The sequence below is a fragment of the Alligator mississippiensis genome, chromosome 13 (assembly GCF_030867095.1).
Source record: "Alligator mississippiensis isolate rAllMis1 chromosome 13, rAllMis1, whole genome shotgun sequence".
Taxonomy (NCBI): Eukaryota; Metazoa; Chordata; order Crocodylia; family Alligatoridae; genus Alligator; species Alligator mississippiensis.
In genome coordinates this window covers 25663514-25687960 of record NC_081836.1, presented here as the reverse complement: position 1 = coordinate 25687960, position 24447 = coordinate 25663514, and the positions used below count along the sequence as shown (strand labels likewise).

Genomic DNA, 24447 nt, shown 5'->3' with positions numbered 1-24447 from the left:
TTTGGGTTGGGAGTGAGGAGCCATGCTGAGGAAATGGAGCCATAAATGGAGTCATGCTGAGGAAAAGTTTGGGAAGCTCTTGGAAAGGGTTGCAGGTTTGGACTGAGGGGGATTGGCAACATTTTGGAATATCCCAGAATTCAACAGTAAAGGGTGAAACAGGTAGGATTAAAGTGAACTGGCGAAGCAATGTAGGGAATGCTTGTGCCAACTTGCTGCCATTGGGCACTTTTACACATGCTCTGGGGGTGGGGGTGCGGCACGTTAATTAGAGTGGCTCTGAAAGCCCCAATGTAAAGATCCAAAACGATTCAAAGCTCTCCGAATCTTTGGAAAACCCTTTCCAAGTGCTTCCCAAACTTTTCCTCAGCATGACCCCATTTATGGCTCCATTTCCTGAGCATAGCTCCTCACTCCCAACCTAAAGCCCCCTCTTTGGAAAAGATTCAGAGAGTTTTGATGATTCTGGCAGTCCTCGGTGGCTGCAGCAGGGAGCCACTGAGGACCCCCGTCAGCCCCCCTGCCTCCCCCCCTACCCCCGCCCGCTCCCCCAGACCCCAGCTCCTGGTGCTTTAAAGAAAAGCCCTGGTGCTCACCGGGTGCTGCTGGGCAGAGGGGGCAATCCCTGCTGCCCCCACTGCCCCATGCTGCATGGGGGGCTCTGCCATGAGCCCTCTGACCCCCTCCTCACTCCCCCAGCCCCCCCCCCCACAGATGTCCTGCCTGGCCTTTTAAGAAAAAAAATGGAGAAAAGCCCTGGTACTCACTGCTCCTACAGCGACCTCGGGGCTTCGGGGGGCTTGTGTAGAGCCTCCCATGTGGCACAGGGCAGCAGTGAGCAGTGGGGATCTCCCCCTGCTGGCAGGAGCGATTAGTCTGGGGGTTTTTCTTGTTCTTTTTTTCTGGAAGGGCCGGAGCTTGCCCAGGCGGGGCAGCTGTGAGGGGGCCGGAGGGGTGGGGTCTTGGGGGGCTCGTGCAGAGCCCTCATGCAGCATGGGGCAGTGGGGGGCAATGGGGATCCCCCCGCCCGGCAGCACTTGATGAGCCGGGGCGGGCGAGGTAGCCATTGCCAGGCTGTGGGGGTTGGGCCTGGCTGATTCGGAGATTCTGTCGAATCAATTTGGGACAGTGATTCAAATCACCAAATCGAATCATTGTCCCCTGAATTAGGCGAATCTGAAGCAAATACTAGCCGCTTCACACAGGCCTCATACTCAGAGCTGTGATAGTCATGGTAGGGTTTGCTAATTAATTTATAATCAGTGGTTCCAGCTATGATTAGAAGCCACTACTTTTCACATGAAATCTCTTCTGAAAAAGATTCTTCAAAATCCAAAGGAGCACTCTGCACTATGTTTGCTTGAGGCAACAATAAATGAAATGCAGCTGAGCCTGAAACTTTATTGACATCTAGGGCAGTATTTGCCTACTACTCATTTTGTCTCCTCTGTCATGTCTAACTTCTTCCTGGCCTCTATTGATACTGCTCTACAAAGGGATGTTATTGTCTATCAGCTATTACTTAATGGAATTTGTGGTTTAGATCGAGACAAATCACTGTAGATGTGTAGGAAACATATCACCAGCCTGTTATAATCCAAAACCCAGGTCTATAGCTGTGGAGTTTATCACAGAATTTATCCCTTGCCATAGAAATCTGCTGCAGATTTAGGTTTATTTAAAAAAAATATTATTTTAGCTTTTTAGTTATGGGGTAAAATCTCAAAAGCATGAACACAGTATGACTGACACTGTGTTTCCTGAGTCTGCACAGAGCCTGAAACAATGGCACCCTGGGTAAACTTTTATTTTGGTGCCCTTTCTTTGAGTTTAATAATGTAGTATTATTAGCAAAAGTTTAAGAAATATAGCCCCAGGGGGAGCTGCTGGGCTGGATTGGGAGATTTCCTTCCTTGCAGGCAAGCACCACTGCTGCTGTGTGGGAGCAAAGGAGGCATACTGAAGCAGATGCCACCTCACCTGCGTGTGCCCAGCCCTACTTCTCCTGAGCAGTGCCCGGAGGCAGGGGGAAGCTGGGCTGGGCACTGCACCTCCTTCGTTAGGGAGTCATGGGGGGGAGCAGATCAGCTGGGATGCGGGGTCGGGGGAGAGTGCTGCTGTGAGCACAGACTGCTCAGGAGGTGTGTGTGTGTGATGTCCCCCTGACCATGGTGCCCTGGGTGGTCACCCACGTTGCCTACCCATAAGGCCAACCCTGATTAGAGGTGGGAACTGTTAAATTTATCTCAGTCAAGGCACCATGGATAGCATTCTATTCTTTTCCTGGCTGTCTTAAGGTTTGGTCATCTCTGTGGCATTGCTTGTTGTCCGTGCCAGAAATGCTGATAAAAATTCTATTCCTAGATACATAAGCCTGTGCACATCCACAGCCTGGACACGCACACTAGCCACAAGATGGTGGAAGAGGAGGGCAGCATCTTTCCCATCTTTTTTCCCCTCCAGAGCTGAATAGCTAGGGCACTCACCTGGAAAGGAGGAGAACCTAGATTCTAGGCCCCCTTTGCTCAGAAGGCATTTGATTTACCAGTATAATGGTTGAACTACTACGCCACAGGTCAGGCAGTACCCAGACCTTTCTGAAAGTCTCCTTTTGAAGCTGAGCCACTCCCCCTTGTATTTACCAGACATGAGAAAAATGGATGGATAATGGTGCAAGGGGAAGCTTCTGCCTTACTCTGAGCAAGGCTCCAGGTTAGAACATAGGACCCCCTGCTACCTTGTTAGAGGAACAGTCACCTCACTGAGCTACACATCCTCTGACTGGCTCACTTTCTTCTGGCTCCACATATCTCCTACATACAGTACTTCCCTCCTGTGGCTGCCTATGGGGCCAGTTTCAAAAGAAGCACAAGAAGGTATAAATGGATACCTGACCTGTGGCTTAGTGTTTAGAGTGCTGTACTAAGAAGCCAGAGAGCTAAATTCAAACACTCTGGGCAAGGGGGCTAGAAATAGTCATGGGCTTCCCAGATGAGTGTCTTAACTACTCAGCTATTAGGGGCAAAAGAATCATAGAGAAGCGGGGCTTGATGGGGCATCCAGGTCATTTAGTGCAACACCCTGCCTGAGGCAGGATCATCCCTGAACAAACTACTCCATGCAAACCATGATCTAAACTCTACATAAGACCATCAACCCTGACACCACACAGACCTAACACCCTAACCTGCCACAGGTAAAGAAAGCAGGGGAACCATGGCAGCCACTGTCCTGCTTCTATGAAATGTTGTCAGTATGTTGTTACTAGATTTGCCCATCACTTTGGGGTGCGCCACTTACTAGTTACGTTTCTGGGGTCTCTGTAACTCTATCTGTAACCCTGAGCACGACACTACATGCGTCCTCACCTGAATAATGGGATCCTGGGTTACCCGGTAGCCAGTAGCCCTGCCCAGCCCCCCTGGGAAGCTGCTGCAGTACCCCGGAGCAGAGAGCCTCCCCTTACAATCAAGCACCCTCGCAGACAGTTCTCAAACTATTTACAAGATTTAATTATTTACATCATAACAAATAATCATTAAATAAGCACATGGATATACTGTCTAATAAACCCTCAAGAACTTATTTATACAGTCTCTCACTTGCACACAGTGTACTGGGGATCCCGTGTGCACTGCCCCTAGTGGGGTATCTCAGGGAGCGGGATTGTCTGTGTCCCTGCACGTGGTCTATGGACGCTCCCTGGCACTGGTGTCCGTCTCCGTGCTCCTGGGGTCTCTGAGCAGCAAGCAGCGGCTCCTCTGCAGTTCCTGCAAGACAGCCTTCCCCTGCCTTTGCCCCCTTCCCTGGTTCTGCTGTGAGCAGTGTCTGGGCTGCTGGCTATAGCAACCTGAGGGACAGGCTGGAGACCAGATTGAGAGTCTCAGCACAGTGGCCCCTTGGAGAGCCCCTGAGAGAGGCCTGCAGGAGTAGAGTGGAGAAGCTGCAGCGGCAGGAGCAGGCAGGGACTGCTGGTATGGAGAACCCAAGTCTGAAGAGACCTGACTGCGGCTGGTGTGGGTGGGTGGGTGAGCACAGCAAAGCCGGGGTGGGGACTGCCGGAGTATGCCCTAGTTTCCCTGAGTGGTGAGGGGCCCCAGGGGCAGGCAAAGCCCAGGGAGAGGCTGCATTTACCGGGGCTGTGTGGGCCAGGAGGCAGGCAGGCAGGCAGGCAGGCAGGCAGGCAGGCAGGCAGGCAGGCAGGCAGGCAGGCAGGCAGGCAGGCAGGCAGAGGCAGGCGCCGGCGCCGGCTCCCTCCCTCGGGAAAAACTGCTCCCCCTTTTATCCAAGCCTCTCAGCCAATCCCAGCGCAGGGCCCTTCCTGGGCTTTTCCTAAGGGCTCTCTTTCAAAACTGTGCTGGGGTTACATCACCCCTCCCACCCAACAGGGCTGCTTCCAAAACAGCTTCACTTGCCCTCAGAGCCTACAGTGTCCCCTCTGGGACAAACTCTGTCTCTCTGCCAGGCAGCTCTTCCCATTCTGTTCAGGTGGGTCCATTTTTTAAAGGCTGCTACATATCAATGTACTGCTTGTGTCATTTGTGTTTCTATACAGAGCTGTATTTCTCCTTTCTGCAAGTCCCCAACCCCCAATGGAGCTATCCTGCAGGACTTAAGTTTCAACAGGGGTGGGTTCCTCCAGTCACAGAATCAGTCAAACACACACACTAACAGAGCATGTCTGAGCAGGCAGGGTCAATCAGGACTTCCAAGCTGACACCCTCATATGCCATGGACTCAGCAATTGTCCTGGTAGTAACTTTCTTGATGAGCGGATCCCACAGAATTTTTGAGCATTACAGGGATCTTTGGCTTAGGTAAGACGAGCATTGCTGTAGAGCAAATGGGGAAGTCGAGGAAAAGAAAGAGTAAACAAGGTTCAGAGACAGTATGCCAACTTGGTGTGACCATAAATGTTATTTAATGCCAGGTATATGAAACTTATAATGACACTAGTAGCAATAGCTATACAAGGAGAGAGAACCAAACCAGTTACAATATTACATGGTTTCAATTGGGTATTTGGGAAATCTAGCTCAAGTTTGATCAACAAAAGTCAGGTTTAGAAAGCTATGCTTGGAGGAAGAGAGAAGGGGAGAGAGCGATTAAATCAGGTCTGAGGTTTAGAAGTAGGTTTAAACAAAGAGAGAGAGAGATGGGGTCTTATCACTCAGTGAAGCTTGAATTGGTTGAGGTTCCCAGGTGTATGTTGGCGCTTGTAGACAAGTTGTTTAGTTTAGGGTCCAGGGTGCTTGAGACAGGCAGAGCCCCCACCATGATCAGTGAAGGTATTCCAGGAAGAAAAAGGAGAAGGTGAAGTCCCAGTGGAACTGGTGCAGCTTTTGGATTCTAGCACCAGAACAGGAAGCTGAGTTTGGGTAGTGGTTCTTATAGAGAAACAACAATGGTTCAAAGGAGAACACTAGATTTGTTTATGGGTAGATGATAGCTCAAGGGAGTTTACCTGAGTTGTTTTGTTTATGCTGGACAATACGAAATGATCATTCCTGGCCATGGCCAGCATTACTCCGAGGGAGCTCACAATGCAATCAGGCAGATTCAGTATTTGCAGGCATGGGTTAATTGACATCTGCAGCAGAGATCCCCCATCATGCAGTGCTCCCCTGCTTCTCTGGTCCCAGAGTTCAGTCTGGTCCTTGCCTTGGAATCTCTTTTCTCTGCTCTTACTGCTAATGGAGGTGCCTCTCTGTCCCATCTTTGATGTAGATGAGACTAGGGGAGTTGCCTATCAACTTTGTCCAGAGGGGTTTAGGTGTCTCCCACTGCATCTTCATTGCTTTTTGTAAGTTCTTCTTCTGATCAGTTCTGGTTCAGGCACAAGTGGGAGGGGGGGAAGGGGGGGTTGTGTCCTTCGTGACTCATACAGGCTGGGTACTGCGCCATGGTTCCCCAGGAACACAGAGCACACACAGGTAACAATATGCTCGAGATCCTGGGTAGAGGGCTACACCCCTCACTAGAGAGGAAAGCAAAAACCCTAGCAGTTGATATCATGGAGTAAAATACCTTCCTGACCCCAAATATGGTAATCAGTCTGACCCTGAGTGGAGGAGCAAGCCTCTGTAGCCAGGAACCTCTGGCTTTGGTCCCAGCAGAAGCATTAGCACACCCCAGTCAAAGTTCCCAGCCTTGGCTGTAGCCAACACCCAATGCTTCTTGGAAGGCTTAAAAACACCCCGACACATGTAGCAGGAAAGGGGTGGGGGGCGGAGGTAACCAGCAAAGCCCAGAAGCATGAAAAACACCCATAAGAGGCATAGCTTTGCTTAGGTCATCCCTGACCCGTGGCTCTCCAACCTCTTCTTGAACACCTCCAGTTGATTCAATCAGCTATTAGATAAGAAGCCTCAAAAAACCCCACTAAAGCACCCTATCTTTACAGAGGTCAGGCAAGCCAGGTTGAAGTAACACACTGCCTCTTCTGGGCATGCACAGGGCTCCCCCACCCCATCCGGTCCTTGGTGCCACTTGCAGGGAGTGGTCTAGTCCACCCTGTCTGGTGCTCAGCCCAGCTTCAGAATCATGGCGGCACTCCCCCAGGCTTGGAGTACTCTGATTGGCTGTTTCTGCCAGCCAATCAGAATGTGAATAAAGCATTAGGGACCGACAGACAGACAGACTTAGGCTTTTATAATATTAGAATAAATCTATACACTGGTATATGCTGCGGTGGGATATTCATGTGAAGAAGTCCAACTGCCTCAGACAAGTTGCATTCATATTTCATATAATTTTATTTGATTGCTCTAGTTAACATACTAATATCATGCCTCACTGAAATCCAGTCATGAATCCAGGTATCACAAAAGCATGACAGATAAACCCCTTTTCCATTCCCTCTACCTGGCAGAAGTCAAGGAGCACCAATACCTAATCTATCTTATATATAAAGGCTGATGTGCTATAACCTTACAGGGCTAGAAATAGGAACTTTAATTGTGTTTTACTTGACCATGTCAGCTGCCAACTTTTTTTTAATATGTCTATACCTGTACAGAGATAAGGTGTTCTTTCCATTCCCTTGTTTTGTGAATGTCTCAGGCCCTTTGCCTTGGGGATCACACAGTGCTTGTATGTATTGAACTGGGCTGGTAGACGGTAGAAAAACAGGGATGTTTTGCAGTACTTCCTGAAACCTCCAAACATCAGAGCGACTGACATTTAGATTAGCTTCGGCTCATTCACACCGGGATGCAGATGCTGCTGCCAGCAGGAGCAGCAGCTGCCCCCAGCCTGTGAAGTCATCCAGTCAGGTCCCCCATTCCTGCAGGACGTTTGAAACCACAAAGTGTTAGCAGAAGTACCACCTTGTCCTCATGTAACATCAGCGTTACTCTCCCATCTCTCCCCGCCCAGGCTCAGGGGTCTGTAGGGACAACCTCGGTAGCTGCCAGCCTCACGTTATGAGACGGCGCTGACAGGATCAGTCAGCGCCACTGGAAGGAAGGAGAGGAGGATGAGGGCGGGGGAGGAGGACAGGGTAGCCTGGGGACGCGGCTTGTTTCCCGTTCGCGCTCGCACAGACGTCCAGGGACGGCCGAGGCCTCACAGAGCACAGGACAACACAGGGCTGAGCCTCAGTAACCGGGCAGCATCTGTGCTGCTGGGAGCCCGCCTCGGGTCCGCGAGACCAGCCCTAGTTACCGGGTCCTGGACGGGGCCTGAGCCCGAGCCGGTGCCGGCACACTGGGCACCAGAGCCAGGCCGCGCCCCGGCCCAGAGCACGTGCAGCCCGAGGCCCTGGCCGCACCTCCCAAACGCCGCCGTGCCAGCCCTGCGCCAAGGCCCGCCCCGCCCCTCCGAGCGCCCGTGGTTTGGGCCGGACGCCGCGCCGTAGGGCGGTTGCCATAGAGACGGAAGCGGCGCGGCCTGCTCCAGGAGCGGCGCCGGGAGAGCCTGCGTCCGCGGCAGAGCCGGAGCCACCATGTCATTCCGCGACCTCCGGAGTGAGGAAGCCGGGCGGGGCGGGGCGGGGCTTCGCGGCTGCTGCAGGTCCGGGGGCTACAGGCCGAGGGGCAACGTTGCCCCCGCCACGTGCCCGGGCCGCGCTGTCGTCCCGCCGCCTTCGGGCCCCGTGCGCCGTGCAGCGTCCTGCCCTCGCCCTTCGCTGGGGCTGCTCGCGCGCTCGCCCGGCCCTACCCGGCGCCTGGTGACACACCATGGCCTCATGGCGCTCGCCAGCCCCGAAGCACCGAGCCTGGCGCGTGGCAGCGGTGCCCCGTGCTTTCCCCCGCCTGGCGCCGCCCGGGGTGCGCTGTGCCCTCGCGCCCCGTGCCCCGTGCCGAGCCTGCCACCCGCCCTTGCCACGTGACCTCGGTCTGCCACGCTGGGCTTGGGGGAGTGCCTCTCCTTTCACGCCATGGGTCACAGCAACATCATGTAGTTTCGTGGCGGTGCTTGCACCACTGTAGTGGGAAGAGCATTTCAGCAGGGAGAGGGAATTGTTACTGTGAAAACTGAGATATCCTGCCAAATATGGGGCAGATGGTGACACTAAACTGGTATGACACACAGGTTGGAAAGGGTATCTGCGTATTTTGAGTACTTGTGCTTTGTATTGATTTTCTGACAACAGGGACTGTGTGAAGGACTGCCTGGGGATATGCATGTGTGACACTGACAGTTTTGGTCTCATGCTTTGTACCATCATTGTCTGGTTGTTGACCTACATTATGATGCTACTGGTACCTTGGATACTTTCTGGTATAGTGGTTGCTGTAATATGCTGGGGCTGGAGGATGCTCCTCTCCCTTTCCCTTGTTTGACATTGCACAATAGGACAGGTCATCTTTTCATTTTTTTGAAACTTTGCTTTGAAGCCTCAGGGGATGGTTCCTGTATTAGAGTAGATAGATATGGAAAGAGTTTGATTGCAGGATTTCCTTTGGATATCCCTTTCTTAACACCATCAGTGACACTTTTGAACATCATCAGTCTTCCTTGTAGAGTTTGGTGTAGGATGATGTAAGGTGTCCTTTCAGTGACTATCCACTCCATGCCAGGGGCTGAAACAACATTATTGTTATAGTGCCAAGTGGTGATATTTTATCAGTTATATTTAAGATTATACTTTTTAAAAAGTAAATCATTTAAAGTTTTTTTTAATTTCTACTAGGAACGTTTCTTATGTGAAAAGTCACTTTTTAAAAGTAAATTGGTATTATTTTTCTTCTTTGATCCCTTTGGGAGTTCTATGGAGGCTAATTCTATCAGTGTATTTATTGGCAACATAACCAGAACATTGTGGGACATGAGCTCTTTGGGATATCTGTGCTGGCTGTGGTGATTTTTGTGCTTGTTTTTCAGATTTCACTGAGATGATGAGGGCTTTGGGGTACCCCCGGCTTATCTCCATGGAGAATTTCCGCACTCCAAACTTCATGCTAATTTCAGAAATGCTTCTTTGGCTGGTGAAAAGGTTGGTGCTTTGTTCCACTGCAACAGTGCATACCAATTCAGACATAGAAACGTGACATTAATGAGACTTTCGGAGCTGATTCTTTGATATGGAACTGTATTAAGGGTTTTAAAGAGGGACTTGATGAAATTAGAAGTTTAGTCATTTTGAGAGAGATGTTGTTCTGAATAGGTAGGAACATATGGTTACTAAGTTTGCATTTTAAGTACCAAGTTTGTGCCTTCAGTGATCTGTGTGTGTCATGAATACAATAATATAACTTTTCCAGAGAGGCAAATAATGTGAGTAAAGGATGTTTTAGGTAGGGATGATTTCCTCGAGCAGTTTAGGTTAGGTGACTTCTTGAGGTCCCTTCCAGCCTTCTGTTTTTTTTCTCATTCTGTGCTTCCTAAGTCATCTGCTTTCTGCCTAGTTGAAGGTTTTTTTTCCTAGATCAGGGGTCAGCAATCTGCAGCGTGTGAGCCAAATCTTGCTCATAACACCACTGAAATTGGCTTGCAGAACTGGGTGGCAGGGAGGGTGTCTTTGGCAGTGGTTGTGATGGGAGGCCTTGCCAATGCCACAGCTAGGTGATGGGGAGCTTTGCCTGTGACATATCTGGGCAGCAGGGAGAAGCAGCAGCAGGGAGGAGCGATGGCTGGGACCTAGTGCTGACCTGCCTCGGACCCAAGCTGGGTCATCTCAGCTTGCTGCTAAACAAAGATTGCTGGTCTGTGCCAGAGATGAATTTTCTTGGGCTTGTGTGTTTTAAAGATAGACCCAAATTTGAGTCAGTTAGTTGAACTAAAAACAAGTTGCAGGTTGGTGGTGTTTTCCAAAAAGAAGATTCATGGTTTTTAATCTAGCTTTTATGTATTTTACGTACCGTATTCACCCAAATCCAAGGCAACTTTGAATTTAAGATGACCCTCTGAATAATTAGATTCCATATACTCCCAGCCACTGACCCTCTACTCCCCTCTGTAGCCTGCCCACCCACTCCTTCCCCACCAGCCCTTTACCTTCTGTTGCAGCTCTGTTTCTCTGGGGCCTTCAGTAGTAATGCAGCCCTGGCCTGGCCTCAGCCTGGCCAGGGAGAAGTGACAGGGGCAGGTTGGTGCTGGAGGGACTGGAACAGAAGGTAAGGGGGAAGAGGCAGCTCAAAGGAGGGGAGCAGAGGGTAGTGGGGGGCAGGCACAGGCACGGAGGGTGGTGGGTGGGAGCAGGCTGCAGGTTCCCTTCCACTTCGCAGTCTTTCTCATGTTCCCTTGGCTGTGAGCCCCTCCCCCTGCCAAACAAACCACTCTGGCCTGAGGAAGGTGGTGGTTCAACAGCGTGTGCTCTGGGCCAGTACTCAAATCTAAGATGAGCCCCTCTGCCCTCCACCCCATGGATCTTGGACTCAGGTAAATGTAGTATATTGAAAACAAAATATTTGTGACAAAAGAGGATGTGTTATACCAGGGGTTGGCAACCCCCAGCCATTTTGCTCGGCATGCCACAGCTGGCCCTGGCTTTTCTGAAACTAGCCTGAAGTTTGGAGCCTGGGCTGCTCACAGCAGGAGGTGGGGAGGTTGCAAGCCCTGCTGTGAGCAGCCCTGGCTCTGTGACAGGTAGCAGGGGTCTAGCCAGAGCCTGGACTGTTTGCAGCAGGCAGCTGCAAGCAGCTGCACTGGAGTCCCGAGACCGGGTCTGGCTCGTTGCCAGTGGTGGCTGCACACGCGCCTCAGGGAGCATGGCAGGGAAGGGGCCAGAGCTGCGGTGCTGCAGCAAAGATCAAACCCCTCGTGACTCTCCCCATACCCACCCCAGGACGCCAACGTGTTCCAAGTTGAGGTGGTGGGCTTTTTTTAGCACTCAGCCTGAAAGCGTTTCTTACCCCTGTGTTATACCAATACCGTATTCATTTAAAAATCTGGTACCAGTGCCTGCTCAAAATTATGCTCCTGATTTGCCCTTAAATTACTCCTCATTTATAATCCATAAATCTGCACTGAGTTCTAACATCTGTGAACCTGGTTTGGTAGATGAAGCCACCCATTCAGATACACACACATTGTCCCTTTATACATATGTATGAAAAGGGAACATTTGTTCTTATTCTATTACAACAGGTAGAAATTTAGCTGTGACCATTGTTGCTCTTTGTTTTTGTATTTTTATTTTCTCACCTTCAGTCATAGTTCATTTTAAGTACATTTCACTTGCAGTAATATTTGGGTTGTGGGTATTGTAGGGGTATATATAAACCATTTAAAAAAACCCGTTTTGATTAAATTTTGAAAAAAAAATTACATTTTTAAAAATTAAGATCAAGTCTTAAAGAATGTAATATTGTCTTTCTTTTTTCCCTACACACCTGTGATTTGAGCTTAATTTACTTGCCCTTTTCCATTCAAGATCAGAAAGTTTGCCTCCAAGATTCAGTCAAAAGAACAGGTAGAATGACTCTTCATTACACCAGAGAACACTTTTTTTTTAAAAAGGTGTAAGAAATATTAATCCAATTAAACTGAACAGCTTCAGGTGCTTTAACTTGGATATTATAATGAGATTGGAAGTATTGTGCTTGTAACTGAAGTGCCTCATTTACATCCTAGGCAGTTGGAAAGCTATTGGGATTTATTTGGTGGGTTATACCAGCCAAAATTACACAAGGCAACCAATAAGTCAGCTTTTCTTGCTTCCAAGAGCCTTATAATTGCATTGCAAAGCAGAGAGGTTAATTTAGACTTGACTTGTTTTGAATTTGAAATGATATTTAAAAGAGGGGACACTGTTCCATCTGAACATTAAAAGATCTCATTGCACTTTTTGAGAGAGGTGGGACAGGTGATATTTCCCAGTTTCCTCTTCTTTGATGTGTCCTTGTGTATGATGTACAGTTTGCCAGTTATTTGGTGGTCACTGTCTAAAGGTGGCTCCATTTCAGTGTTCTGGTTTTTTTTGAACACTCACAAAGTGTTTTGGGGATCCTACAGGATGAAAGGTGCTATAAAATGTAAAATATTTATCTATTATTCAGGCATCAGGGAAGTTTTATTTTGGAGGCAGTGGTAAATGATAAGTGAAACTATTTTCCCCAATTCTGTGGTTACAGAATTTGTTGCAGAACACTCATTGGCAGTATAATGTGCTACAAAGTAGTGGTGTAATTAGGAGGGGTGACAAGGGCAACCACTGGGTTCCAAGTTGGAAGGGAGGCATGCAAAAACCCCCCCAAAAGCAGATGCTGCCAGTAACCACCTGTTCATATTTGTGATTGCGGCAGCAATCAAAAGTTGCGGCTCCCGTTTTGTCCTGGGTGTCCAGCTGCTTCCCTGCACTGCTGCTTTGAAGTCTAAACTTTCATTAATAAATGGTTTCTAGTGTTACAAAGATAACGCTTCATTAAGTTGTTTCATCTTTGAAAGAAGTTTGTGAATTGAGAATTGTGAGAGGGGTTAACTGTTTTGCTATTGATCATTTTAGTATACTGTCCTGTAGGTTAGGAATGTGTAGTTTACTGTCCTGTAGGTTAGGAATGTAGTTGATCACTGTTTTGTCTTTTTAAATCAGGTAGTTGAACGTAGTAGGAATCAGTTTAGTTTATCTGTGTAGTTTTGTTTAAAAAAAAAAAATAGTAAATAATCTCTCATCATAAATATTCTTTTGATCTAAAGCCTAAATCCAAGCCTTGAAATGGATTTAGCTAAGGGAGCTAAATATTTCTGTTCCTTCATAATAAGCCAAAAAGTAAGATTCAGGATCTGAGTTTGACATCCTCTTTGCAAAGATGCCCTAAGCTTTATGGTTCTTGCAATTTTTATGCTTCCCTAATTTACATATTCAGATAACATTTACATATACAGATCCTAGATGTTGATCTACTGTTTTTCCATCTGCATTAGAAGCTGAATACTTAGTTTGCAGGTGCTCATGCACATGATTCTTGACTTTTTCTTGCAAATGTATTGGTACCTGCTAATAAAAAAAGATGTTCTGCATGTTCCCTCCCACAGGTATGAACCACAGACCGATATTCCTTCTGATGTCGAGACAGAGCAGGACCGGGTCTTCTTCATTAAGGCAGTTGCTCAGATTATGGTGAGTCTATATAAGTAGTCTTCCATAGGATGTGATCCTAAACCTCACTGACCCATACTTCTGTTAAGACTCTGAATGGGCTTTTTTGGGGGGGGGCCCTGAAATTTTTCTTGTACTGCATGGCTAAATATGCCGTATATTCTTGTACAATTTGTTAGGTTCAAACCAATGCCTGTCTTCTCTCCAGACGTGTTGCCAAATGCAACCTGCCTACTACCCTCAGGGGAGATGAGCTTGATATTTGGTGTAAAAAGTCAAAAAACAATGAGAGGCTGAGAGAAGAGAAAGATACGATATTATTGAAAATTAGCACGTTTACATCGTAATTTAGGTCACAGCCCCAAATCCTGTAGACTTAGACCCATACTTAGTATAGTATTTACACAATGTAAGTAACTTCATTGAAGAAACGGAGTGAAACTGGCTTCACTGACATCAAATGAAAGTGGCTGTCTGTGGGCTGTAAACCGGGGTGGAAGCTGCCACCTTGCTCTTTGTTTGAACTCGGTGGACCCCGGTTTGATTCCCACTCCACCCAAAATTTAAAACCCTGGGAGTGGCAGCAGCATTTTTATTCAGGCAGCCATGAAGGACTTCATGGCTCATAATCTATTTGATCCTTTCTAAACTCTTCAATCCACAAGTGTTAATGACCCTCCCTTCTTTTTTAATGGTTTTAATATTCCTCTTATCAAGCTATTCTTTCTTCTGCAATTCTGCTATCTGTTAGGTGCTCCTGGTAATGTAGTTCCTGTTTCACAGCCCTACAGACAGTGTTTTTAACTGAAGTTAGAAACAAACTCAGGTGTGAAAACATTAAATCAGGTTTGGAAATAACTTTCTTTGAGGCATTGGATGTGCTGTCAAGATGCTCAAGAAGGCTAGATTTTGTTTTATGAATCAGAAAGAGATGTACGTTTAATTCTAATGACTACAGGACCAAAGAAACAACATCTTTTGACTATTTTTGCCTAGCTTGTCAAGTTTGTCATGTTTTTTAATACATAATGTATGGTATAGTAAATTATTGCAAATTCCAATAAAGTTACTTTTGTTTTTGCTTCTGTCTTAAATTGAGTGATATAGCCTTAGGCCCTTACTACATTATCAAAGCTTCTAGTTTGTTTTTACCTGTAGAAAAATGTGTTGTGTTATATGTGCCTATGCACCCCACTTTTCAAAATCCTAGATCTGCCTATGACTGGGGCAGTGGGATCCTGGTCTTTGACTGGACCATGTAGGTGAGATGGTAACCCAGGTTGTAAATAAAAACAGCAATGTTTACTTGAATAGAGACACAGTTTCAGTAGTAACTATAACAGAATTACTTGCATCACTTGAAGTTAAGTGTGTGTGTGTCTGTGTTGGGGGTTGTAGAATAGGGCTCTTAATGACTAACCCCATAAAAATTATCTAACACAGCCCTGTTTTTTCACACTTGATAAAACTAAAAAGTGTAAAAATCAAAAGTCCTAAGCAAAATGGATTTTTCAAAGAACTGAGTAATAAACACACCAGTATTGCTCCTAACATTGTATGCCTTTTTTTTTTTTTTTTTGTATAGTAGAGCATAATGTGTATATCAGTAGAGTTAAATAAGTCCTCTGTGAAATACAGGTCCTAACAATATTTTAGTTATGAAACAGTCATGTGGGTGTGTTGGCAGGACAGTGAAGATGTCTTACTATGACTCCTGAGGCATGAGTACAAGCCCTGTGTTGGACTCATGTCAAAGGTTGTCCCCAGCTGAATATAAGTACTTGGTCACTTGGGTTGGGGGTTAAATGTGATGTGAGCTACATTGCTCCCTTACGTGCTTTTGGCTACAAAAGCTGATGAGCCTTACCTTGCTAGTCAGTGAGCCATTAGGCTCTGGGGGGCCTTGGACTCAAGACAGCTATATAGTTTTGTATCTTATTGTATGATCCTTTTTCATTTCTTGTCTGAATCTATGCTTTCATTAGAACAAATGTATCCAGTTAGGACCTACTAAGAAGCAGATTGCAGGACATTAGACATTAAATACAATTTATGTCTTAAAGGAGAAGATGGGCAGGCAATCTGTGTAAGGACTGTATTGTATTATTTCTTGACTATAGGATTCTTCCCTGAAGTGCCATAGTATTCTGGGGGATTTGCCTGCAAGCGATTTGTATTCATCTTTCAGTTCTCTATCAATGTAGCCTTTTCTATAGTACTGAACTTTATTGTATCTACATACCTTTAAAATGTTTTGGGTAGTTTGCAAGTTACAACACCATCTTTATTTCCAGCTTTATTCTGATACCATCCAGAAGAGTTTTCTTTCCTTGTTTGTTCTATGCATTCTGTAGTCATTCTAAGCACGTTGTTGAAAGCTGATTGTAATTATCTTAAACAGTGATCGGTGTTAGCATTGATGTGGTATAAAGACATTAACAAAACCATGTTAATTTTGAAATGAAAAGCAAACATCACAGGTAGGTTAGGTAAGAAAGACTGGTCTCTATTTGACTTGTTCCATTTCCTCAGCTACTGTGTCCTTTGTGGATGAATGAGATTTACTTCTTGTTTTATTTTCTTTCCTTCTTGACTTAGTCTTGGGCATGAAGTATGATGTCATTTACTTATGGTTTATGTTCATAGCTACTAAGCCAATTTTTTACTTTCATAATACTGAGTCCTCTGGGAGGAAGTTTTTTGTAATGATCAGAATGGGGAGCCTAAAATGGTGACCAGAATGTAGTTCTTCCATGAACGTTCAGTTTTGCATTTTTTGGCACAGGAATGGACACTTGGGCTTTGGTATAGGAGTATCAGTTTAATGGTAAGAAGAATTGCTGACTAAACAGCAGGAAATAGACTCTGAGGGCATTAAAAAAAGGTCTCCATGATTAATTGTCAAGGGACTTCTCCTGCAGTCAGTTAATATTTATGCTTAGTTATCCTCTCCTCCCTTCTGCTAGTTAATTACATTTGTGCTATGTAATCTAGCATCTGTTTTAATTTGTAAAACAGTCATTCACAAAAGGTGCCTCACTAATCTGTTCCAAGTAAGTTTGTTTGTTTGTTTTTTTTAAATTTCTGAAGGGGGTATTGAAATGGTGTGAAATCACCTCTGTCTGTTCCTTCCTCTTGGGCTATACTTTTCTGTGTTGTGCCTGCTGGAAATTCAGCACAGTATTGGATCATGTATTCATGTCCTAGGACAGAGGCAAGAGCAGAGTTGCATAAAATACAGCTCATTTAAAAAACTCCAACAGTTCCAAAATGGAGCACTGGACTGATTTCATTCAGCACTGAAACATTGAGTTTCAACTAAGTGATTCTTGATCAGTTGCTTCAGAAGTACAGTGTAGTAACAGAGTGGGTGGAAGTTTTAGAGTTTGGCATGTCAGTCAGTGTGTTCATAATGTGTGTCTCAGACTTTGGACTGGAGGAAGTGAGTCATGTGTTAGCCTACTGTGAATAGATACTGTACAGTGTTGGATGTTCTCTGGGCCTGGTAATAATATCCTAGCAGCACAGGAGGAGGAGCATGTTTCATTGGCAGAAGAGGCAAGGCCAGGTCTCCCCAGGGTTGGGAAGATCGAGACCATTGCCATCAAGAGGAAGCAATAGGTGGTAGTGGTGGGAAATTCCTTTCTGCAGGGGATGGAGGTACCCATCTGCTGGCCTGACCTATTATTTCAGGAGGTCTGCTGCTTGCCTGTAACCCAGATCTGAGATGTCACAGAGGGATTACTGAGACTCATTTGGCCCTCTGATTACTATCCCATGCTGCTTATCTAAGTGGGTACCAAAGATATTTCCAGGGGTGACCCTGAGCAGGTCAAAAATGACTACAGTGCTCTGAGTGCAAGGGTGAAAAGCACAGGGCCTCAGGTGATGTTCTCAATCTTTCCAGTCAAGGGAAAGGGCTGGGGAAGGAGCGGACACATCCTGCAGATCAATGTGTTGGTGTGCATATGGGTCGCCAGCAGAGATCTGGCTTCTTTGCCCACGGGATGTTGTTCCAAGAAGAAGGATTACGAGGAAGAGATGGGATCCACCTGACAAAGGGAGGGAAGAACATCTTCTCAGACAGGCTCGCAAACCTAGTAAGGAAGATTTTTAAATAGGTTCACCCGGGGATGGAGACCAAAGACCCTGAGGTAAGTGAGGGAAATGGGTGACCTGGAAGAAGCACAAGCAGAAAGGGGCAACAGGGGAGGCTGCTTCATTCTTACTGAGAAAATAGGGCACTTGGCTCTGGTGTCTGTACACAAATGCATGGAGCCTGGGAAACAAGTAGAAGGAATTGGAAGTCCTCACATAGTCTCAAAACTATGTGGTTGGAATAACAGAGACTTGCTGAGATACCCATCCGTGAGCATAGTCATGCGAGCTATCAACTGTTCATGAAGGATGGGCAGGGGAGAAGAGGAGGAGTTGTGCTTTATGTAAAAGAGCTGTATGACTGCTCAGAGCTCCAGTATGAAACTGGAGTTAGGCCTGCTGAAAGTCTCTGGGTTTGGATCAGAGGGGAGAGCAATAAGGGTGATGTCATGGTAGGTGTCTGCTATAGACCATCAGACCAGGAGGATGAGATGGGTTAGGCTTTCTTCAGACAGCTAGCAGAAGTTTCCCAATCACAGAAGTCGAGCACCCTGACATCTGTTGGGAGAGCAATGCAGCAGTGCACAGGGAATCCAAGAAGTTTTTGGAGTGTTAGGGACAACTTCCTGGTGCAAGTGTTGGATAGGCCAGTTAGGGGCCATACATTTCTAGACCTGCTGCTCACAGACAGGGAAGAATTGGTGAGGAATATAGTGGTGGATGACAACATGGACAGCAATGACCACAAGATGATTGAGTTCAAGATCCTGAGGAAAGGAAGGAAGGAGAACAGCAGAGTAAGGACCCTGGTCTTCAAAAAGCAGACTTCAACAGAGAACTGATGGGCAGGATCCCCTGGGAGGCCAGTCTGGTGGGGAAAGGAGTTTAGGAGAGTTGGTTGCATTTTAAAGAAATCTTACTGAGGATGCAGGAGTGAACCATCCTGATGCACAGGAATACTAGCAAGTACAGCAGAAGATCAGCTTGGCTTAGCAGAGAACTCTTCAATGAGCGAAAACAGAGAAAGGAAGCTTAAAAGAAGTGGAAACTTGGACACACAACTAGGGAGGAGTATAAGAGTATTGCTCAGGCATGCAGGGATGAAGTCAGGAAGGCCAAAGTGCAATTGGAGTTACAGCTAGCAAGAGGCGTGAAGGGTAATGAGAGACATTTCTTGTTGGGGGAAGTGTGGGTCCCTGCTAAGCCAACTGTGCTTGGCAGCAATGTGGGAGGTAACCTATTGACAGAAAATATGGAAAAGGCTGAAGTAATTGATGCCTTTTTCACCTCAGTTTTCACAGGGAAGGTCAGCTCCCAGGCAACTGTGCTTGGCAGCACAGTTTGAGGAGAAGGTGAGAAACCAACTGGGGCAGAAGAACAGGTTAGGAACTATTTAGAAAAGCTGCATATGTACAAGCCATGCAGCTGGATGCGATGCACCCTAGGGTGCTGAGGGAGTTGGCTTTTGTGATTGCAGAGCCACTGGCCATTACCTTTGAAAACTTGTCATGATTGGGAAAGGTCCCAGGTGATTGGAAAAGGTCCCAGGTGATTGGAAAAGGGCAAATGTAGTGCTTTCTTTAAGAAAGGGAAGAAGTAGGATTCAAGGAATTACAGAATGGTTAGTCTCATCTCAGTCCCTGGAAAAATCGTGGAACAGGTCCTCAAGAAACCCATTTCTAAGCACATGGAAGTGTGATTAGGAACAGTCAGAATGGATTTACCAAGGGCAAGTCATGCTTGACCAACCTTCTATGATGAGACGACTGGCTCTGTAGATGCAGGGAGGAACAGTGGACGTAATATACCTTGACTTCAGCAAGGATTTTGATATGGTCTCCCATAACATTCTTGCAAGCAGGGTAAGGAAGTATGGCTTGGATGAATGAACTATAAAGTGGATAGAAAACTGGCTAGATCATTGGTTTCAAAGGATAGTAGTTAATGGCTTGATGTCTAGTTGGCAACTGGTATCAAGTGTAGTGCCCCAGCAGTCAGTCCTGGAGTCAGTGTTGTTCCGTATCAGTGACCTGGAAGATGGGTTGGAACGCACCCTCAACAAGTTTGTAGGTGACATCAAGTTGTGGGGAATAGTAGATACACTGGAGGGTAGGGCTAGGATTCACAGAGACTTTGAGAAATTGGAGGATTGGTCGAAAAGAAATCTCATGAGGTTCAATAAGGACAAATGCTAAATTCTGCACTTAGACTGGAACAATTGCATGCACGGGAACAGGCTGGGGACTGACTGGTTAAGCAACTGCTTTGCAGAAAAGGACAGTAAGCTTTAATATGAACCAACAGTATGTCCTTGTTGTGAAGAGGGCTCATGACATATTGGGCTGTATTCATAGGAGCGTTGCCAGAAGATCAAGGGAAGTGGTTATTCCCCTCTGTTCGGCACTGGTGAGGCCACATCTGGAGTATTGCATCCTGTTTTGGTCTCCCCACTGCAGAAAGGATGGCAGACAAATCGGAGAGAGTTTGGGGTGGGGGGGGGGCACCCAAACTAGTTAGGGAGCTGGGTCACATGACTTATGAGGAGCAGCTGAGAGAACTGGTCTTATTTAGTCTGGAGTAGAGAAGGAGAGGGGATTTAATACCAGCTTTCAACTACCTAAAGGGTGATTCCGAAGAGGATGGAACTAGACTGTTCTTAGTGGTAACATATGACAGAAAAAGGAGCAATGGTCTCAAGTTGCAGCAAGGAAAGTTTAGGTTATATATCAGGGAAAACTTTCCCACTAGGAGGGTAGTAAAGCTGTGGGATAGGTTACCCAGAAGAGTTGTGGAATCTCCGTTCTTGGCGGATTTTAAGACCTGGCTAGACAAAGCCTTAGGATGATACAGTTGGATATGGTCTTGCTTTGAGCAGGTGTTTGGACTAGATGACCTCCTGAGGTCCCTTCCAACCCTAATTTTCTATAATTCTATGATTCTATGCTGAAGTAAGCATATTGAGAACTGGAAGGGGGTTATAAAGGAAAATGAGCTGGATGCTCAGATTCTGGGATAGGCAGAGTGAGCCATGTATTAGTTAAGAATGACTCCTATTTTCTATAGATTCAGTATCAGATGTTCTTAGAAGTGATTTGTACTGTGATAGAGGAGACATTTAGAGAGAATTGAAACAAGGGATATAAAGTAAAATGAGTTGGACTTCAGACAGATGCTCATGTTTTTAGACCTGGATGTTAAAGTTAATTTTTTTACAGGTAGAACACCTGAGTGAGCCAAAGCAGAGCCTCTCACAAACGTGGCTGTATTGCTTCCAGTACCCACGCTAGTTCATTTAGAGCTAGCTCAGTTATTTCTACAGAGCACTGTATTGTGCAGTGCATGTATACTTTGACCAAGTAGCAGCCCATTCCACATCCTTATCTTTCAATATGAATAGAGATCAAAGTAAGCCTTTTTCTAGCTCTGTCTTCTGGAGCGTTCTGAAATCCAAGGCAACCATTCTACAAAGCTTGTTTTGCTCTTAGATGCATTTATGGAAACCCTATTAATTTGTATTCAATTACTAATTCTATTGTGTACTGAATGTATATCTTTACCATACCTTAGAGCAGAGTTTTGGGCTGTGGAGCATCACTAGAGATGAGAAACAATCTTTTAGCAGTTTTAAATTCCTTTTCTGAGTCTAGCACAATGTGGATGCACAAGAATAGAATAAATATAATATTAATACATTTTCTGGTTTATATCATACTTTTGTCAATGTCTCTGAAAAAGCTTTGCAGAATTATGTGGTAATGTTACAGGATGTAAAAGGAGAGGAAAGTTCTTAAATAATGCAGTGGCCCAAAGCCTGCAATTAATTGTACAAGATAATATAGGGATTATTATGATTCTTCAAGAAACAGTCTGCACAGAAGTTTCCTGTTTCCTCAGGATTGTAAAGATTTTGGAGATGTTCTTTCATTAATTCCTGTGGTCTATAGGGCACGCACTTACCAGTAACTAATAATTTATTGCATCTACAACTAGGGAAAAGATTTACGTGGAGACATTCTCCTGATTCCCTGAGAGAAGAGTATCAGAAAGCAGTAATCACTACAGAATATATCTTACCAAAAGAAGAAACTTCTGACTTCTTTCTGGCACAAGTAGATTCATAGATGTGTATTTGGTTATGTGCCATTATATTTAAATAGAATTGTGCTCATTAAAAGAATGGTCTTCATGAATGACGACTAACAAATTCCTCAATACTGATCCTATTGTCTGCCTTCCTTGTTTCAGTCTCCTGCACCCTCAGTGGGTCATGCTGATCTAGTCTCAGACTGACCAACAGCACATTGCAACTTTGTTGGCTTTGCAGCTGGGGCCAACATGACAACTTATACTGGACTATGGAAAACTATAGGCAAGACATAGGCTAGTGTATGAAACTGCCACTGCTTCCCTCTCAAAAGGAGTGAGCCCTTGTCCCTCAGAAGAAGACTTCAGACTCTAAATACTGAGTGAACAGAGGTACCTAATAGGATGAGAGCTCAAATGGATCCCTTGTGCTTTTTGTTTCCTGTTAATTACCTCAGTGCTGCACACTCAGGTCCATGCACTCTAAATTACCCTTCTGTAACAGAGAGCCTGAGTCTCCCTGTTCATTTAAGGTAAAAGTAGCTTAGCCAGGGAGCACTGCAGGCTAGGCAGGGCACAGCAGCTGCACGGCAACAGGGCAAATGAGGCAATTAGCAGGTCCCTGCAGGCAGCCCAGGCAGTCTGTTGACTGGAAGGGGGTAGAGTTCTGGGAGCATATAAGTCTGGGGATTCGGCTGGCAAGCTAATCGAGCCCTGCCAGCTGCACGGTTAGGAGCTTCTGCCCAGGAGAGCTACCCAGGGATGTTAGACTGATTGCTTTGCTGCCTTCAGGAACAGTGAGGCTTGGGGAGTTCAAGGAGCTAAGGCTGGGAGGTATGCCAGCACAAGGGGTGAGGGAAGGTGTTCCCTCTTAAAGGGAAAGCCACCCTCTTCCCCTTTATGTTATAGCCCAGGGCCTTAGTGTTTATGTTGCTGTTTATGCTGGTGGTTTGGGTTGGAACTATAGGGATGGCACGTGGAGGTCTCATTATTGCCTGAGGGGCACGCAATCACCTTGAGACCTGCTAGGTGCAGGCTCAAGGTCCAAGTGACTGTTGACCCTGGAGTGGGCATAGTGCAAGGCCACAGAGCCAGCCAAGGGCCAGGGGCCCAGTGCCTGAGGAAGGGTGAAGCCAGGCAGGGGCCAGGGGCCCAGCAGACAGGGGCCAGGGGCCCAGGCCCAAAAGGGCCAAACCAGAGCTAGTGCCTCAAAGCCAGGTCTGACATTGTGGGCCCGAACGAGAAGGCCTAGCTTAGAGTAAAGGCACGGAGGCCAATGAGGCTGAAAGCCTGACAGGAGAACAACAATATCGTAACACCTATGAGGCTTGGGGCTGGGTGTAGGGAAGGATTGGAGCCATGCAAATAACCCTTAAGTCTGTAGGTGCTCTGCAGTGCACAGTTGACCAGAGAGACCCAGCCAGAGTCCTGGGATGGGAGAGGGTCCAGTCAGACTGGGGCCATGTAAAGGCCCATGGGTAGCTTTCCTATTACTATTATTCCATCAAGGCATGGCAGGTGAGAAGGGAAGGTGTCTTGGGGCGGAGCAGGGCATGGTTGTGGAGCCATCGGGGCATCATGGGCCCTCCCTGGGACCCTGATGTGCTACACTTTCAAAGGAGCCTAAATCTCCCTATTGACTTCACAGAATCTAGATGCATAGCTCCATTTCTTTGAATTTCCCCCCTGATCCCAGGAGCCTAATTTTTAAGCATATTGAATCCTACATGGGAGGTACCTAAGTAGCCAATCTAGATATTGCCTTAAATCAAGAGTATCAAAGATGTAGCCTCCAGGCTGGATCTGGCACGTGGGACTCCTGGAGGGATGGGGAATTCAGGGGATAGGGCAAGTGGGGGCAAGGCCCACTACTGAATTCCAGCATATGGAGCCCAGCTGGGGACAAACTCTGGCTCAGAAGAGCCTAGTTGAGAGTAATAATGTGTTGGTTTTGAATAATGCAGCTGTCCCCTCCATCCTGTTCAGTAGGGGAATGAATCCTTCCCACCACTTCAGTACATTCCACAGAAGTATGGACATATTAAGGGAACCTATACAATAAGCCTTTCATCATTAGTACATTGTGCAGCATAGTTCCCTTGATCTTGCTGCATAAAGGGATTTTAGAGACAGAATGTGAATGTAGAGATCAACCAGCTCAGCCCTTCCTCAAAAGGGGATTTGCAATGGCAGCAGATTAACACCACTGCTACTTTGTGGCTTGGATAGGGAATATTTCATGGTCCTTTCCCAGTGATCTGTTAACTGGGATCTGGGTCTAGAAATTTGTCTCTAAAGGAATAATACTGAAGCACATATTAAAATAAATAAAAACATACCACCGGAGAGTTGATGCCACTTCTGTGATGTGCTTTTAATTTTGCTTTTGTCTCAGCTGTATGTGTCCAAAATAAAACTCATGGTAACCAGTTCATAGAATAAAGAGAAATGGTTTTATAATGGTGCTACAAGCCATTTTATGCCTTTTTTAAGGTAGTGGTTCAAGAAAAGATGTAAGGCTAGAATTTTCTAAATGTGGACTTTCCTATTCACATAGGCAGGGCTTTACTTTTGAAAATATATATTTCTCAAACTGCCATTCTCACAGGGGGAAATGCATCCTTTTCTTTTGCTCGACATTGATTTTTCTTTCTGGTGTTTTGAAAGGAACTGAAATTGGAATTCCTGTCCCTAACAATACTCTTTATAAAGTGATGCTCGAGCCTCCCTGGTGGAATATGTGTTAAAAGGATACTGTTGACTTAATAATCACACTACTGTCT

General features: G+C 46.2%; 1 protein-coding gene across 6 annotated transcripts in view; it reads left to right on the top strand.

Moving 5' to 3' along the window:
* Positions 1 to 24447, top strand: part of CLUAP1 (clusterin associated protein 1) — a 366633-nt gene that overhangs the window by 141311 nt on the left and 200875 nt on the right. For 4 of the 6 annotated variants that reach the window (XM_059716427.1, XM_059716425.1, XM_059716424.1 and 1 more), the window contains 2 exons: positions 9328 to 9439; positions 13420 to 13504. In XM_059716427.1, the coding sequence (XP_059572410.1) occupies positions 9328 to 9439; positions 13420 to 13504 (197 nt within the window). Of the gene's footprint in view, positions 1 to 7857; positions 7968 to 9327; positions 9440 to 13419; positions 13505 to 24447 lie in introns of those variants that run through there. The other 2 variants (XM_059716426.1, XM_006273121.4) reach the window with 2 other exon arrangements.